The sequence below is a fragment of the Ceratocystis lukuohia genome, assembly GCF_044167205.1.
Source record: "Ceratocystis lukuohia strain C4212 chromosome Unknown Supercontig8_pilon, whole genome shotgun sequence".
NCBI classification, from domain to species: domain Eukaryota; kingdom Fungi; phylum Ascomycota; class Sordariomycetes; order Microascales; family Ceratocystidaceae; genus Ceratocystis; species Ceratocystis lukuohia.
Genome location: NW_027263527.1, coordinates 1,410,615 through 1,425,726, shown reverse-complemented (window position 1 = coordinate 1,425,726; position 15,112 = coordinate 1,410,615). Strand labels below are relative to the sequence as shown.

The 15,112-nt window shown below is 49.6% G+C and overlaps 3 protein-coding genes across 3 annotated transcripts; 2 read left to right on the top strand and 1 right to left on the bottom strand.

The window, feature by feature from the left end:
• Positions 1-1,328: 1,328 nt before the first annotated feature.
• On the top strand, positions 1,329-2,159 carry HOO65_080355 (uncharacterized protein; the record flags this gene model as incomplete). The annotated part of the gene is made up of 3 exons (XM_071004372.1): positions 1,329-1,667; positions 1,875-1,938; positions 2,056-2,159. The coding sequence occupies 3 exons, from the start codon at positions 1,329-1,331 to the stop codon at positions 2,157-2,159; spliced, it is 507 nt and encodes a 168-aa protein (XP_070856585.1).
• A 383-nt stretch (positions 2,160-2,542) lies between these two features.
• HOO65_080354 (phenylacetone monooxygenase) lies at positions 2,543-4,463 on the bottom strand (the record flags this gene model as incomplete). Its single annotated transcript, XM_071004217.1, has 2 exons — positions 2,543-3,003; positions 3,065-4,463. The coding sequence occupies 2 exons, from the start codon at positions 4,461-4,463 to the stop codon at positions 2,543-2,545; spliced, it is 1,860 nt and encodes a 619-aa protein (XP_070856584.1).
• Positions 4,464-8,523: 4,060 nt separating this feature from the next.
• On the top strand, positions 8,524-11,141 carry HOO65_080353 (uncharacterized protein; the record flags this gene model as incomplete). Its single annotated transcript, XM_071004160.1, has 3 exons — positions 8,524-9,036; positions 9,168-9,829; positions 10,469-11,141. 3 exons carry the CDS (start codon positions 8,524-8,526, stop codon positions 11,139-11,141), a joined length of 1,848 nt encoding a protein of 615 aa, XP_070856583.1.
• Positions 11,142-15,112: the final 3,971 nt, after the last annotated feature.

Here is a 15,112-nt window from a genome sequence, read left to right as displayed (position 1 = left end):
TCTTTGTCTCGCACTCTCTATCTCTCCCCTTCCTTTCTCTCGCTCTCTTTCTCCCCCCGCCCTCTTTCTCTCAGCGCTCTCAATGCTCTCAGCTCTGACTCGCTCACTGGCTCTCCAGAGACCAGGAGAGAGAACAGAGAGGGACAGTCCACAAAGCACAGAGACAACAGGAAGAGACGCATATGCACGACCTGAAGAAAACAAGAGAAAGCCAGAAGCCACCAGAACCCACCCCCAGGCCAGGGATTCCGCTGCCGGTTATGACGTCATCGGCCCATCGTTCAACTCCATTTGCCAACTCCATTTGCTTGGGCCAGCCTTGACCTGCCTGCGCCTTTGACAAATGGGCAAACGGGCAAACGGGCAGCAAAGCGAGGGGCATTGGTCTATATGACAGGTCAACATGGCAAACAACGACAAACCCTAGAACCAGCAAGACAACAACAGCACACAGTACAGCAAGCTGCCTAGGCGCTTCATCTCAGTATTTCTTCTTATCAGCCTCAACCTCAACCGGCCGGATCACTAGCACACTGCGCCGCCCACAAGGCCATGTCCATGTCAAAACAATGCCACAAGGGCTAGGATCCAGATCATGCAAAAGAACAAGCAAGAACAATACAACGGCAAGCCCAACAATGAGAAAAAGAAAGCGATAAGTGGTAGGGCTGATCTAATCTAGGAATAGCCGAAACACTGATTAGATGTACGAGCAAAAAAGAAAGAAAAAGAAAGAAAGGAAGAAAGGAAGAAGGGAAGAATAGCAGAAGCAGAAACACATAAAGTCACTAAAGAGCCCACAGACGCTTCCTCCCTATCTATCTCTCCCCAAATAAGACAAGACGCCCCTCCCACTTCCCCATAAAGAGCGCCGCAAAGACCTCGGCGTTGAAGAAGCAAAGCGACAGAGAGAGGCGAAGGATAAGAAAAGATGGCTGGGGAAGAACAGGAAAAAAGAAAAAAGAAAAAAAGAAAAAAAAAAAAAAGCAAGAGAGGAGAGAGGAGACAAGAGAAGACTTGACCCTGTTTCAGGTCCTTGCTTCGCGCCGGCCGACGTCAGTCAACCCTAACCCTAAACCGACGTCAACCACGGAGTCCCGCTTTTGTGAGCCAATCAACTTGGGCCATGCGAATGCCTGTGACGCTTTTTCTTTGGTAGAGTTGGCTGGCCCGCCCTGGAAACCCATCCCGAAGAAAAATACCGTGACCCTAAACTTCCTTTTCCTTCTCTTTGTCGCCTCTCCAAGCTACAGGACCCAATAATAAGGGGGCATCGGCAGAAGGGAAAAGAAGAAAGAAGAAAGAAGCAAAAGTAAATGAACAAAGCCATGCCCAACGTTGTCTCTGCCTTGCGTGCCGCTCCGGTGCATACCACCCTCTTCTCCAGAGGTATCACCCATGCTATTACCGGCGCCAGCACCAGCACCAGCACCAGCACCAGCACCAGCACCAGCCCCAATATATCCCGCGCTTATGCCTCCATCTCACCCGCTGCTGCTGCCGCCCGCGATGCAGCACGCATGCCTCTTCTTCGCCCGCTTGCTCTGTACCGCCGGCTTCTACGTGCACACCGCCTGTATCTGCCTGCCGAGATGCGGTTACTAGGCGACGAGTACGTCAAGGCCGAGTTCCGAGCGCATCAGAAGCTGGATAACCCAGCCCAGGTGGTGAGTTGGGCCCCCATTCCTACCCCCCTCCCCCTCCCCCTCCCCTCCCCTGCTCCTGCTCCTGCTCCTGTCCTACTCTGCTCGTATCTAGGGTGGGAAAGGATGGGGATTCCATGATATGATTCCTGTCTTGGCTAATCAAGGCTGTTGCTGGGCCCGCGTTCTTTCTAGATTGGCTTCTTGACCGAGTGGCAAATGTATCTCCAGCAAGTTGAAGGTGACAAGTGGAAAGGCGAGAGGATGGACTTCACCAAGATTGAACGGCTAAGCGGTAAGTCACAAACAATACGTCGTAACGTAGCAAAGATAGAGCTCTCCAATAAGCACCCGATCCTTCATCACTATCAATACTCTATCCAATGCTGACCTAATTGATATTCACATGTAGAGGACCAAATGGTGCAGCTCTATGAGCTCATGCAGTCCATCAAGAACCCCAGCACTGAACCTATACCAGGCGATACGCCCGACAAGCAATGGACCAAGAAATAGGATTAAGTACCTAGAATACCCATATAGACAGAAACAAGCACAAGCAGAAGCACAAACAAAAGCAAAAGAAAAACACTGTTAGTAGTAGCAGCAGTAGCACGTCATGAGCCGTGGGCCCCCGCCCTCCCTGTGAAAATGAGAGAAAAAAAAAACAGGCAGACACAAAACCGAGAGTCCTCATACGAATGCATAAACTCATCGACAACAATACAACGTCTCTCCCTCCCTCTCTTCTCTCTCTCCTCCTTCCTTTCCCCTATCCCATCACGCCACTCCACGTCATGTCCCGCCAGGCGCCACAGGATGGGCCAGAACAAGAGAAGTAGACGCCACAGACAAGTATAAACCCAAAACTCCAAACTGCGGTTTACTCTTTCTCCGGCCTAAACTTTCGCTTTGGCCTCCTCCTGTGCAGCATTGGCTGCAGCCATGGCCTTCAAGTTCTTCACCTCGGCAATCGTAAAGCCATTGCCCAAGTATGCAAAACGGTTCACCTTCTGGTCTCCAGACTGCGCCGGACGATATTCTATGTCCCAGTCCTCGCCACGGAAGTCCTCTAGCATCTTGATAAAGTGCAGCCGGCTTCCCGGGTGCAAAGCATTGATCGAGGCTCCCTCAGTTTTGCCGCCCTTGTACCATGAGCTGCAATTGCCAGCCCACGTAGTGCGCGGCATAAACTTGGTCACATGTTCATGATAGTCCTCGACAGCCCCCGTAGAAGGCGTCATGGCGCGAATATTCTGCGTCCGAGCCTTTGAAATAGCGCGCGCAATATATGTAGCAATATGTTCGCTCAAGGAAAACACGCTGCCATGTGCAATTGGGGCATTTGGTCCAAGGAATTCTATACAGGGTAATTTGTTAGCACAAGATGTGCAGGGATCTCAACCCTCTAGGCAACTTACTAAAAAAGTTTGGCATATCCGCAATTGCCAGAGACATGTACGACTTGGGTTCTTCCTTGGCCCAAATATCCTGCAGGTTTCCCCTGCGGCCGATAATAGGGAACGTTGGCCGAAATGAGGACTCGAATCCAGTGGCACACACAATCACATCCACCTCAACCAAATCACCGTTTGCCATTCTCAAGCCTTTTTCCTCAAAGGCGGCAATCGTATCTTTGACGAGCCTGACACTAGGCTTGCGGAAAGCTTCCAGATATCCCGGCGCCGGTGTTATCCTCTTGCAGCCAAAGGAAAAGTCTGGAATCAGCGCTTTACATAGTGTCTCGTCTCCACCTAGCATGGCTGTCATGAACTCCCGGCACTTTTGAGACGCCCATTTCTCTTGGGGAGAATCCTCGATCAATGAGATAGCAAACTTGACGTGCATATCGTCCTCCATGGCCTGTGTGAGGCGATTGTAGAGATCGGTATCTTCTTTGAAGCGGGCAATCTGAGCAGCTGTGAAGTTGTCTTCGTCATCCAGCTCAATCTTCCCAATGATCTCAGCCATTGGGCCCATCTTCATCATGGCCACACGTGGGGGCAAGATCCATGTAGGAGATCTGATGACGTGATGCAACGAAGCAGCATTTTCGGCGAGCCACGGGAGCACCTGGACGCCAGAGGCGCCATTTCCAATAAGAGCCACACGTTTACCAGCAACGGAAAGGCCGTCCGTAGGCCAGTTGGCAGTGTGAATGAGTTGGCCTGAAAAGGCGTCCAGGCCTGAGACCTTGGGATACTGCCATTTGTTGAGAATTCCACTAGCATCGATCAGGAAATTAGCCTTGTCGACGAAGCGAGAACCGTCGGGCTTTTCAACCGTGACTTCCCACATGGCGGTATCCTCGTCCCACGCAGCGTTGACAATAGTGTGGCTCAGCTTAATTAGCGGATGCATGCCCTCCTCGTCGCAAATCGCGCAAAGATAGCTTTCAATCTCAGCAGCTGAAGCGCAAAGGTTTGTCCAATCCGTGCTCTTCTTCCACGAGAACTGGTAGCTCATGCTAGGCACATCACAGCGACATCCGGGATACCGGTTTTCGTACCAAGTACCGCCGATTTGGGGGTTCTTTTCATAAACCACGTGCTCAAAGGGATCGCCCAGTTTGAGACGCAGAGTACGAATCAAGTTGATGCCACTGGCCCCAGCTCCAATCGTGATGATCCGAACAGGACGAGGCAGGTCGATAGGAGCATTCTGTATAGTGTACGACGATACAGAAGATTCTGGCGACGACGAGGCCCGACTATGGGCATTCTCATGCTGCGGGTGAGATGAGTCCAAGTGGCGGGACATGGCGCGACAAATTCGAGTCTTGAGTTTGCGGATGTGGGAAGAGGCAAGCGAAAAGGCCATGGAATTAAGACAGGCGGGGCCGCAAAGACAATGTAGCCAGCTAGCTGTAGTGGCGAGGGAGAAGAGAAAGAAGAAGAAAAAGGGCAGCGGCGGCAGCGGCAATGGTGTGTGAGGAAGAAAAGGACAATATAACAGGACAGAAATACAAAGACCGCCAGAAAAGAGGGGGAAAGGACCTACGTCTCTTATTTACCCCAGCAACCGCAATTTTGGGAAGCTGCCTCCAGTAAAACAATGACACCCGATCCAGACGGAAACAGCAAACGGCCACCAGCAAACGGAAGGAAGTAGAGTGAAATGAAGAGCGGAGCGAAGGCCTCCCGGATTAGGGTTACACGAAGTGTAAATAGAGAGGGAAAAAAAAAAAAAAAAAGAATATCGAACAGCGACGACGATAGTGACAAAGAGGCAGAAGAAACGGTCCAGGAGAACAGCAGAAGCAAAAAGCCGAACAATAAAACAGAAAGAAAGGGATCACGAGAAAGCCACGCCAGGAAGCTGGGAATGATGGACAGAGACACCGCCTTGTTATATTAAGCCGACAAGAGACACCTGGGCTTGAGAGTAGGAGAGAATCTAGGCAACATAGAACCAGAGCAAGGGAGCCGCCGACATGTTTATATAGGCCACGAGCAGGGAGACCAAGAGGCGCGGAGACCGGAATTCCAAAAAGGATAATGAGAGGCAAAAGGAAACGGAATGGCCATGTTCTGTATTTCTTTCTTTGTCTTATCTAACTGCCCATTTTGTGTGTTGTCGTCTCTTTTTTTCTTCCCTCCTAAGGATTCACCTTGGCCTTTGCCTTTGTACCCCCTAAATACAACGCACGTAGCGTAGTGTAGAGGGAAAATTCGCAATTGCGTGGGTGGTTGTGCATACATGTTGGGGTGCAAATGTACATCATAAGCCGTCAATACGTAGCACCAAATGTGTGCTCTTAGCTGGGAAAGTCTTGGACATAAAAGGCGTTAAAGACGATAAAAGACATGTGATGAAAGAGAAGCACCCGGCTCCCCTAGTTCCTCCTCTTATACGTAGCTCGCCTCTCATTCGCCGGCTTTGCGAGCTCCATCCTTCTTCTTTCCGGGTTCTTAGTTCTACCGTTGCATTCTCTTGCTAGCCTCTCGCTCCTCTAAAACGGCGAGCCGCTACACTAGCTCTGGCAACAGCAGTGCTGTGCTGTATGTGCGTCTAAGAAGCAAGCGGGCGGGTCCCACGCTTGTATGTACTTGCGGCTGCTTGGCCTAGCCCCCTCCCCCGCACCATGTTCGTATGTCCATACGTGCATGTATATACATGTACATACTATACGCTACGCACATTTTGCATGTGTTTTCCACTTTCCGTATCTTTTTTTTTTTCCACAGGACAAGCTAGAATCTTTCTGCCTGCAGTGATGCTAGCATTCACTTCACAGCATATGCAACAGCACTATCATACATCCATTAGATGTATGTATGTCTTACCTTTCTTTCAGAGTTACATAACCTACGCATGCACACGGAATGAAAGAATGAAAGAAGACATGTCAATTTGGAGATCCTCGCAGACAAAGGACAGGTTTGCTCCGAGCCTAGATTGGCCCTTCCATCCATCTTGTATTAGTTCCCGATTCGGCAAGGGCTAAATGTCTCGTCCCGTATGTGCAGCCAATCACAAGCAGGCTCTAATGACTATCCTTTGATGCCATCACCATGTTCATTTTGCACTCTTTTTCTGCTATCATCCTCCCGGGCGTGCAAAAAGGATGCATGGGGTGGATTCCCCTCCTCCTTCCAGCCCTTCTTTCACGTCGGCGTGGCCACTAAGCCGTAGCTGGTGCGATCTTGCTGCAATTTCTATCAACGGCTGTCTGCGTGGAGAGCATGGAAACCCACATTGATATGGCTAGTCACACGCAAAGCTGCTGTTCAGAGACGGCAGACACTGTTGCAAGAAAGACTCGTAAATGATTCACTCAACCGGCTTAGTGGGTAGCCGTCTTTGGAGGGCTCTTCAGCGTGTCTTGGGCGGATAAACCTTTCACCTGCCTCAATTTTCGCTATATTTCATAGAACATTCGCTTTTCTTGCAACATCCGGCCTCCCTTTTTCCCTCTCTATCATCCAAGTCCCCTCAAAAAGGCGACTGAAAATTCAAACACGCATGCGTAGGTAGTCCATGCTATTTCACCATATGTGATCATGCTGCACCCAGCTGAGCCACCAGGCATACATCTACCTTGTACATCCTGTAGGCTCCCATTATGTACACCAATCTTCATATCCATTGAAGTTGTCCCATTTATCTTTAAACAAGGTTTTGTCAATCACAGTACGATAGATGGGCTTTGTGCTCTCGGTGGCTTTTGCGCTCTCTCTCTCTCTCTACCAGCGTTTCTCTACTTTGCATGTTTAGTTAGTGGCTTGCCTATCACACTCAGTGGACCAGGGTCCACTAGCACCCGTACAACCACCTGATTGCCCCACTAACGACCCCAAACTTTCAGGGCCTACCCACTATCTCATACACATGAATGCGCTAATACAAGCAGTCGAGCCGTCCATAGCACGAAACAGGTGAAGCGGCGGTATTATCGAGATCGCTCAAGAACATCCGGCAACAAAGGAACCCATAAACGATATTGACAGGCAGGCCATAGCCCGCGGAATAGTACGCAACGCCGTTACATCAAACGATACACACCATCAGCTTGTGCTATTCAAAAACAATAGCACGCCTGAGCCTAGCCAGAAACGCCGCCCACAACTTAAACTCAAAGCAACCCCCAAAGCACTTGCTCCTCCCCTCCTTTCTTTGCCATTCCTTTACCCTCAAAGGACTTCTCTCGTAAAACCAGCCAATCACAATCCGTAGAATCTCCTCCCCGCACACGCATCTTTTGCCTCATCCCTTCCATTCACGCCCCTTTCTCCTTTCACGGATCCGTGTATGTGTTCCTTTGACAGTTCCATATTCCCATTCAGCTGGTCATCTTGTCCTTTTGCTAGCGCATTCTTCTTTCACTTCTCTCGTTGCTTCTTGGGTCCTTTTGAACATCAGATTCCGGCCGCCATTCTGCTGATCAAATAGGCATCTGTTGCGTTCAGACTAGGAATAACTGGGCAACTTGCTGCCTCGGCTCTTCCAAGAGTTGTACATGCCCGTCCACACACTGTTTGTCTCATGCCAAATTGGCCACCCGCCGTAAGAAGCGTAAGAATGCACTTCGTTAACAATCCCACGCATGTGGCGATTCCCATATGCCTCCTTAAAGCCGGGCAATCTCGACTGTACAAACTACCACCATCACTCTCAGTTGTCTGCGGTGGATTTTCGGTGCTTACACGAGCAGCCTCTATATGTTTTTTATAGCCCATATACACCGCCAACTGGCTGGCTTCCCATCACGCCAAAGACAGGCCTGGACTAAGCACATGTATACGCAACGTGCCACATGAGCATTTCTATCCACTATCAAAGCGTTAATACTATTACTAATATATACAAGCTTATTCTGCAGTACTTGTGTTCTTGCTCACCAACCTCTGCTCCGCGGTTTGCTAGTTACTCCTCGGACTTTCCTAGTGAGCTCCGAATGGTTTACGGCAAGCTTCGGGCAGTCGAGGCTGCTACCGATGCTCAAATAGAGTTTCGTGGGGATGCCAAACGTCGGTTCTTAACTGCAGCAGATATACAATAAATATTTATAGGTAACAGTCCATTCATTTTGGCACTCTACATACACGTAGATAGAGCCGCGTAGTTACCCCGCTAAAGGATATAGTGTGTAGCGTAATGATGCCTATCGTTTAGGGTTGGTTCGGTTTATTCATATCTGCCGTTAGGGTCTGTGGGCTAGATTTTCACCTTCCCCACAACGCGAACGATCCCCGTTAACATCTTCCCAGCGGGCCATGTACCATCCGCGTCACCTGTACACTCTGTATAGTACTCTTTGACAGGGTATTCACGACCCGTCCCAAAGCAAAAAACACTGTTTGTTGAGCTCCACTATCAGGGGTTGTCTTGGCCTTCCTCGTCTTCACTTTCGGTGTTACACAACACTTTACATCCTATCATGTCCTTCTCTTTCTCCTTCTCTGGTGACGATATAGACGAGGATGTATCGATTGATACCCCCTCTGTTATTTCTGCTACCTTAGCTACCTCTACTTCTGATGACCACACAAACAGAAAAAAGAGCAACGATGGGAGACCCCAAGCCGGAGCGTTTCCCGTTGAAGGCAAACCACAACTACCAGCGCTCGCCCATAGCTTAGACGAAATGATGGCAATGCTGCCATCCAAGATTGCATACAACACACTTCGGATAGCCTTGGATGGCGGGTCGGACGTTATTGAGTTGCCGAGACGAGAGCTTTGGGATGTCAAGGTACAGCTAATGGCAGAGGACGATGGTGAAGGTGAAGCGAACGCAACAGAGGGCCTAGGCGCACACGATGTCAAAACTGGTGTGTATGAGGGGGGCTTCAAGAGCTGGGAGAGCAGTGTCGACTTGATCAAGGTCCTAGCCAGCGAGAGATATGGCATTGCAGGGCCCGGAAAGGGCAAGGCACAGCGTGTTATAGAGGTAAGTGGCACTTGAGCCTTCTTGGCTACATCTCAAGATACCCGCAACGCATCTTCATCGTACATGCAGATGCAATACCCTCAGTTATATCGAAACTGTCCTCTCTACGTCTGCTGACTTTGTGTCTTCAGCTGGGCTGTGGCACCGCCCTCCCCTCTCTTGCCATCTTCCAGCAGGCTCTCCAGCGCTTCACTGCTGCTGCCCCAGACGCAGAGCCACAGCCTCTCACGCTAATTGTGGCAGACTACAATCCGTCAGTCATACAATTAGTGACCCTGCCCAACTTCATTCTGACATGGGCACTCGCGCGTCGCACTGTCGACCCTGCTCTTGAAGAAGCTTTCAATATCGAAGACGAAGTTGAGCTCTTCGATGAAGTTAAAGCGGCCTTTAAGAAGACGCTATCTGATGCAAAACTATCGCTTGTCTTTTTATCCGGCGGGTGGTCAACAGCCTTCGTCGATCTACTGTACGCCGCCGCGCCTTTGAGGTCTGATGTATTAGACGCGAGCGCGGTTGACGCAAGGGAGTCTCTTCCAACCCTACTTCTAGGCGCAGAAACCATATACTCGCCCTTTGCGCTACGTGCTTTTGCCGCAACACAGTTCAACATTTTGAGAAAGGAGGGTAAGGAGGCTCTAGCACTCATTGCTGCAAAGAGACATTACTTTGGCGTGGGTGGCTCTCTAGATGATTTCATCGCAAAAGCCACGGACGACGGTGCCACAGTCAAATGGCTTAGGGAGGAGAAAGATGGCGTAAGACGAGGTGTGGTAGAATGCAAGACTTCGGCGTGAGAAGGGAGTCAATATCAACTCTTGTCCTCTAGCAACCCTAATTTACATGTGAATTATAGACATGTTTGACGCCCAACCTGAAACCCTGATCCAGGAGGTTAACCTGAGGAGAGTGCGTGGAGTTAACACCGAAGATCATTCCTAAAGCCAGATTGGCACTTGCATATTTCATTTCAGCTTTCAAACGCAAATCATAACAACGGAACACACAAGTCAAAACATTTATCCTTACTTTTGACAGCAACCTAAGACATAGACGAGATTTGGGCGGTTTCATGAGATGCCGCAGTGATCGCATTGGCAAACTTGAATCTGGTAGCGTCATATAATACAAACAGGAGAACCAGAGAACCAAAATGGAAAAGCAACGGAAAAAAAAAGAAGTTCGTAGGTAGTTGGAACATGGAACAAAAAGTAGACTTGGCTGCGGCCATCGTTAAGTTGTCTCCCCATCTGGGAATCGAACCCAGGTCACCTGCGTGACAAGCAGGTATGATCACCACTACACTAATGAGGATTTTCGCTATTTAGGCAAGGCAAAATGGCTTTTTTATTACGTTTGAATTTTCAGTTGACTTTTTTTTTTCTTTTTGATTTGATTTGGATATTTAATGTCTGCCCCGAACGTGGCTCAGCAAAGAGGAGGAAACGAAGCGACACCAGGCAGAGGTAGAGAATACCCTACCAGGAACGCTCGTCGCGTACTCCGACGGATCGAAAGATGCAAGTGGCAACGCGGGCGCAGGATGGGCTATCATCGAAGACGGAGCTACCCAAGAAGCAAACCATATAGCTCTAGGAAAGTGGATGGAGGTGGCAGATGCGGAGGCAGTTGGCGCTCTCGAGGCAACTAAGCGAGCAACAGCTCGCGAAGGAGCTGGAGAAATCTGGCTGTGTCTAGACAACAGAGGAGTTGTGGACCGACTCCGAAATGCTGCCACCAAAAACAGCACATCACAGGAAGCGGTAGACGAAACCAGACGAATCCTAAAAGCCTGGGCAGACAAGACACCCGGAAGGCTCGCCCGAGTGCTATGGGTCCCAGGACACATGGGCATCAAAGGCAATGAGCTAGCCGATACCCAGGCCAAGTTAGGATGCCAGGGACTGGTAACGGAACACCGCTTCAGCCTTGCAGGAGCACGGAGATGGAGAAGAGACCAGCTACGTCTCGACTACGAAGGGTGGTGGAAAGAACAAAAAGGATACCGTCCGCTTGGAACCGGCGTCCCCACTGAACCCCCCCTTCCGCAACTCCCGCTACAAAGGGCTGACCAGAATAGAGCTGGGCCATATCCTCGCGGCTAGAACTGGCGATGGAGACTTCGACAGATACCACGAGCGATGGGGACACAACTGCCCACTTGGATGCAGAGCCTGCAACCAAGCCAAGGAACGAGGACACTGGTGGACCTGCAAGGCACTACCCAGACCATGGAGCCAAAGGTTCGCGGACAAGCTCCTTAAAAACACGAAAGCGACAAGTTATGTCGCCAACGTGCTTCGCCGCAACCTAATGCTCCTTAAAGAGAAACAACAACCCGAGCCCGAGCTGAGCTGTCTGGACACCACAGAGGCAGCCCCCCCTCAAGAAACGCGTAGAGGCAGGTCACTGCCACCGCAGACGACAGGGGAGCGACCACAACCAGGGCAGCCTAGGATGACACAACCAACTCCACGACAGCAAGGGCAACAACGAAGAAGGGGACGAGGAGGGCGAAGTTGAGGGAGAATGGAAGGGGAAGAGAGAAGAGATAGGAGGAGGAAACGTTCGCAGGACAGGAAGGAGATGTCGAGGAGGGCTCCGTGAGAAGGTGTGGAGGGAGCTCTGCTACCAACCACCAGCAGAACGGGAAAAATATTAAAAATGATGCGGCAGCAGCCATGCATACGGAAGGACAAAACCGCTGTACTCTGCCGGGGCCTACCCCCCGTGCCGATAGCCGGCGGCCTTTTAGACTAGATTACACGCGGTCGTCGCAGACCAAAAATACCTGGAACCCCGCAGGCACGCCCTAGGGAAATGCTGGACAGAGAGCCATCCTGGCCCAAGCGCCGGACCCTAAAAAGTCATAGGAGGCGCCCGAAATCCAAGCAAACCTGCAATTGCTGACCGCCCAGGAGGAGTCACGGGAAGCTGACATCAGCCAACGGCTCCTGTCCGGAATATGCCGTCGTATTACCGCGAAATAATTGGTAGGTAGACGTAAAATAATACAATACAATACAATACAATACGATATTTAATGTCTACTAGAATCACTGAGATCAAACGGCTCATTTTTTTTAATTTTTTTCTTCATTTTTTTCTTCATTTTTTCTTTGCTGTTTATCGTGATCCTGCTAAAGTTGTTCGGTCGTGTGGCCCAGTGGTTAAGGCATGTGCTTTACACGCACAGGATCGCAGGTTCGATCCCTGCCACGATCAAGACCAACCTTTCACCGTCGTATTACCGTCCATTGACGGTAGGCGGACGTGTTAGAATACGTATCATATTTTTTTTTTGTTCCCGAAGACGTCGGCATATATACAAGCAGGTATATATAAAATAATGCAGCAATTGTATTTTGGAGACGCTCGATGTCCAGGCACGCACCGGAAGACAGCATCAGCCAAGCCAGATGCTCCCGTCCAGAATACGTCGTCGTTTGGCTACCAAATAATAGTGCATAAGTAAACAAACAAACAACCAAAAATTCAATGCGAAGCCGACGCAAGATAAGATAAACATAAAATTTACAACGCACCATTTGACCGATCCCAGCATTCCACAGTCAGGTAACCAACCAGCTACGTAGTATTTTATCTTTTATCTTTTTCTTCGTTTACTTTCTGTTATGGTCCATCCCATTCCACTACACGAACCCTCCCGGTTTTCATCTCCTCGCTACAGCCGCCTACGAGCCCTGATCATTTGGGCCGATGCTCATCCAGAATAGGGCGCACCGGCTTCTCCAGCCGAATGAAAGAAAACAAACCCATTTATTTAAGCCGTGGCTATGGACAAAATAAATGCGCCCGCATAATCGTTCCAGCTGCCATAAAGCCAAGGCCCTGGATTGCATGACTTAGATTTCCTTTTGAGGCCTTGCTTGGTAAGTGGGAGGCTGCGCCGTAGTTCTTGTTTTGCATAAAAGAAACATAAATGTCAACCAGGGGAACCAGGGGGGAAAGAGGAGGAAGTTGAACAGTGCATGGCCAGCATATATATATATGCCTTTGTTCAATGGTCAGGCTTGGGTGATAAAGCCGCCGCCGAGATCACACAGAGGACAAAAAATGGCAAAAAGAATAGAGACATCCTGGACAAATAGCTACGACAAATAGATAGCAGGCACAAGAGAGGAAAGCGCACAAGACTCAAATTGCTCGATGCACTGGTGCCTTGGGGAAGAGAACCATTTTTGAGGCATGTCCTCGGGCGTGTTTTTTTTTTGGTACAACGTATAACGGCCCGGGTCGGGGGAAGCAAGACGCTGATGGTGGTCTTTCCTATCTTCTGCGTATTCTATTCTCCTAGTGTGTCCATTGCATACGCTCCTCCGCTCTGTCATATGAAGAACGTGGGCATCTCGGAGCAACAGAAGAGTCCAGAAATAGACTGAAATAGCACACGTGAGAAATTTTACCTCGTGTTGACTCTGTATGGGGAACCAAGAGAGCGGATTGACCACCTATGGGCCTTAGAGAGTACCCAATACTATTGCTATCTACACATGCGAGTGTAGATAGTCTAATTTCTTCAAGTCAGCCCATCCACTCAATTCTTTGCCAAGTTTTCCTTTCGGCTCTGCTAGTCACATAGCCACACGCCCGCTCTGCCTACCGATGTGGCGCAAAAAGATAAAGAGCAGTCCTGCAGAAGGCGATGCTGACTTGACGATAACATCGGCACGTAATGATGATGTGATATACGAGATGACTATTGGATTGCCACTGTCAGTGCAACAACACATCCGTAATGACATGACAGGCCTTATAGCACATCGGCCAACCCTATACATCGGATCACTCCCAACCTGTGCAGCTATGGTGTGGCTGCGTACTCAAGAATGCAGATTGACACCTGGGCCCTCTCTCCCCAGGACAAACCCAGAGAATGTCAGAAAAACAATGCGGATTGTCGAGGACGAGGGTCGTTCCCCTGACCAGCTTGTCAATTTGGTCATGCAATCAAAGCACGTACCGTACAGAAGAATCCCCACGCACAAGCACGCAAGACGAGATGTACACACGATAGGGTTATTGGGTCTGGGCAAAGGGGAAGTGTACCAGTCAGCGCTAACAAGAGGAGTTAGTCGAAATTAAGTTCAAGTAAAGGGACAAAGCAGCTAGTGCAAGAAGGAAATTTAGTGGCTGTGCTCCTGGGCTTGGGAGGCAAGAAGGAGGAGCAAGGCGGCTTGCGACCCATCCTTGATGGCAAATGGAAAAGCCCATCCTACCGCTTACTGCTACTCGGTGATGACAAAGCAGCCAATTATTAAAAAATAGGGCCAAGCAATTGCAAATTGATAACCGGGCTCGCTTTCTTCGCATTGAGCGTGTGCTCATATCTTGCGTGCCTTTTCCATGCAGTTTTTGGTGATCATGGCTCTGGGTATAGGTGGCCTAGCCGAACCTGGAGATGCTGGCTTAATTTCCCAAATTTTAGCACTCAGACTGGTAGTTCAGAGCCAGGTCTTTGCTTTGCTCGATGAAGGCCTTGGGCTTTGATTAGATTGTGTGGAATGTTATGATGGAGAGAGGAGAAGCAAGAAGAAGCAAAAAAAAAAAAAAGAAAAAAAAAGAAAAAAAAGGGCGGCCCTGGCCCTGTCCAGGTTAAACAAAGAGAAGGTGCAAAGACAATATGGGAGACGGACCCTGGTCCTGGAATGAATGTACCGGTAAGGTATCCCTCGAGCTAAAATCTGCGGCAGGGATACATACGCGCGACATGTGACTTTTGCTATATTATAATAGTACATCCACTTTCCACACTTTACGTCCTGCGTGCCTGGCTGGCTCTCTCTCTGTCTCTGGATCCTCATTCTTTGACCGAGTCTAAAAATTATACATCCTCATGCCTAGGTTTTCAAGATTCCCAAGCCTCCCCCAAAACTCGAGATGCCTTGCCTCAGATGATTGGGGGCTAGGCAGACTGTGCTGCGTATATGAAAGACACAATACAACATAGAATAGCAGCAGAACTGTAAACTGTAGATTGAAGGGGGAGCGGGGGCTAATGGGGGCTAAGGAAAATCATCTTCCGCAGCGGGCGGCCTTGAACAGCTTTGTAGTG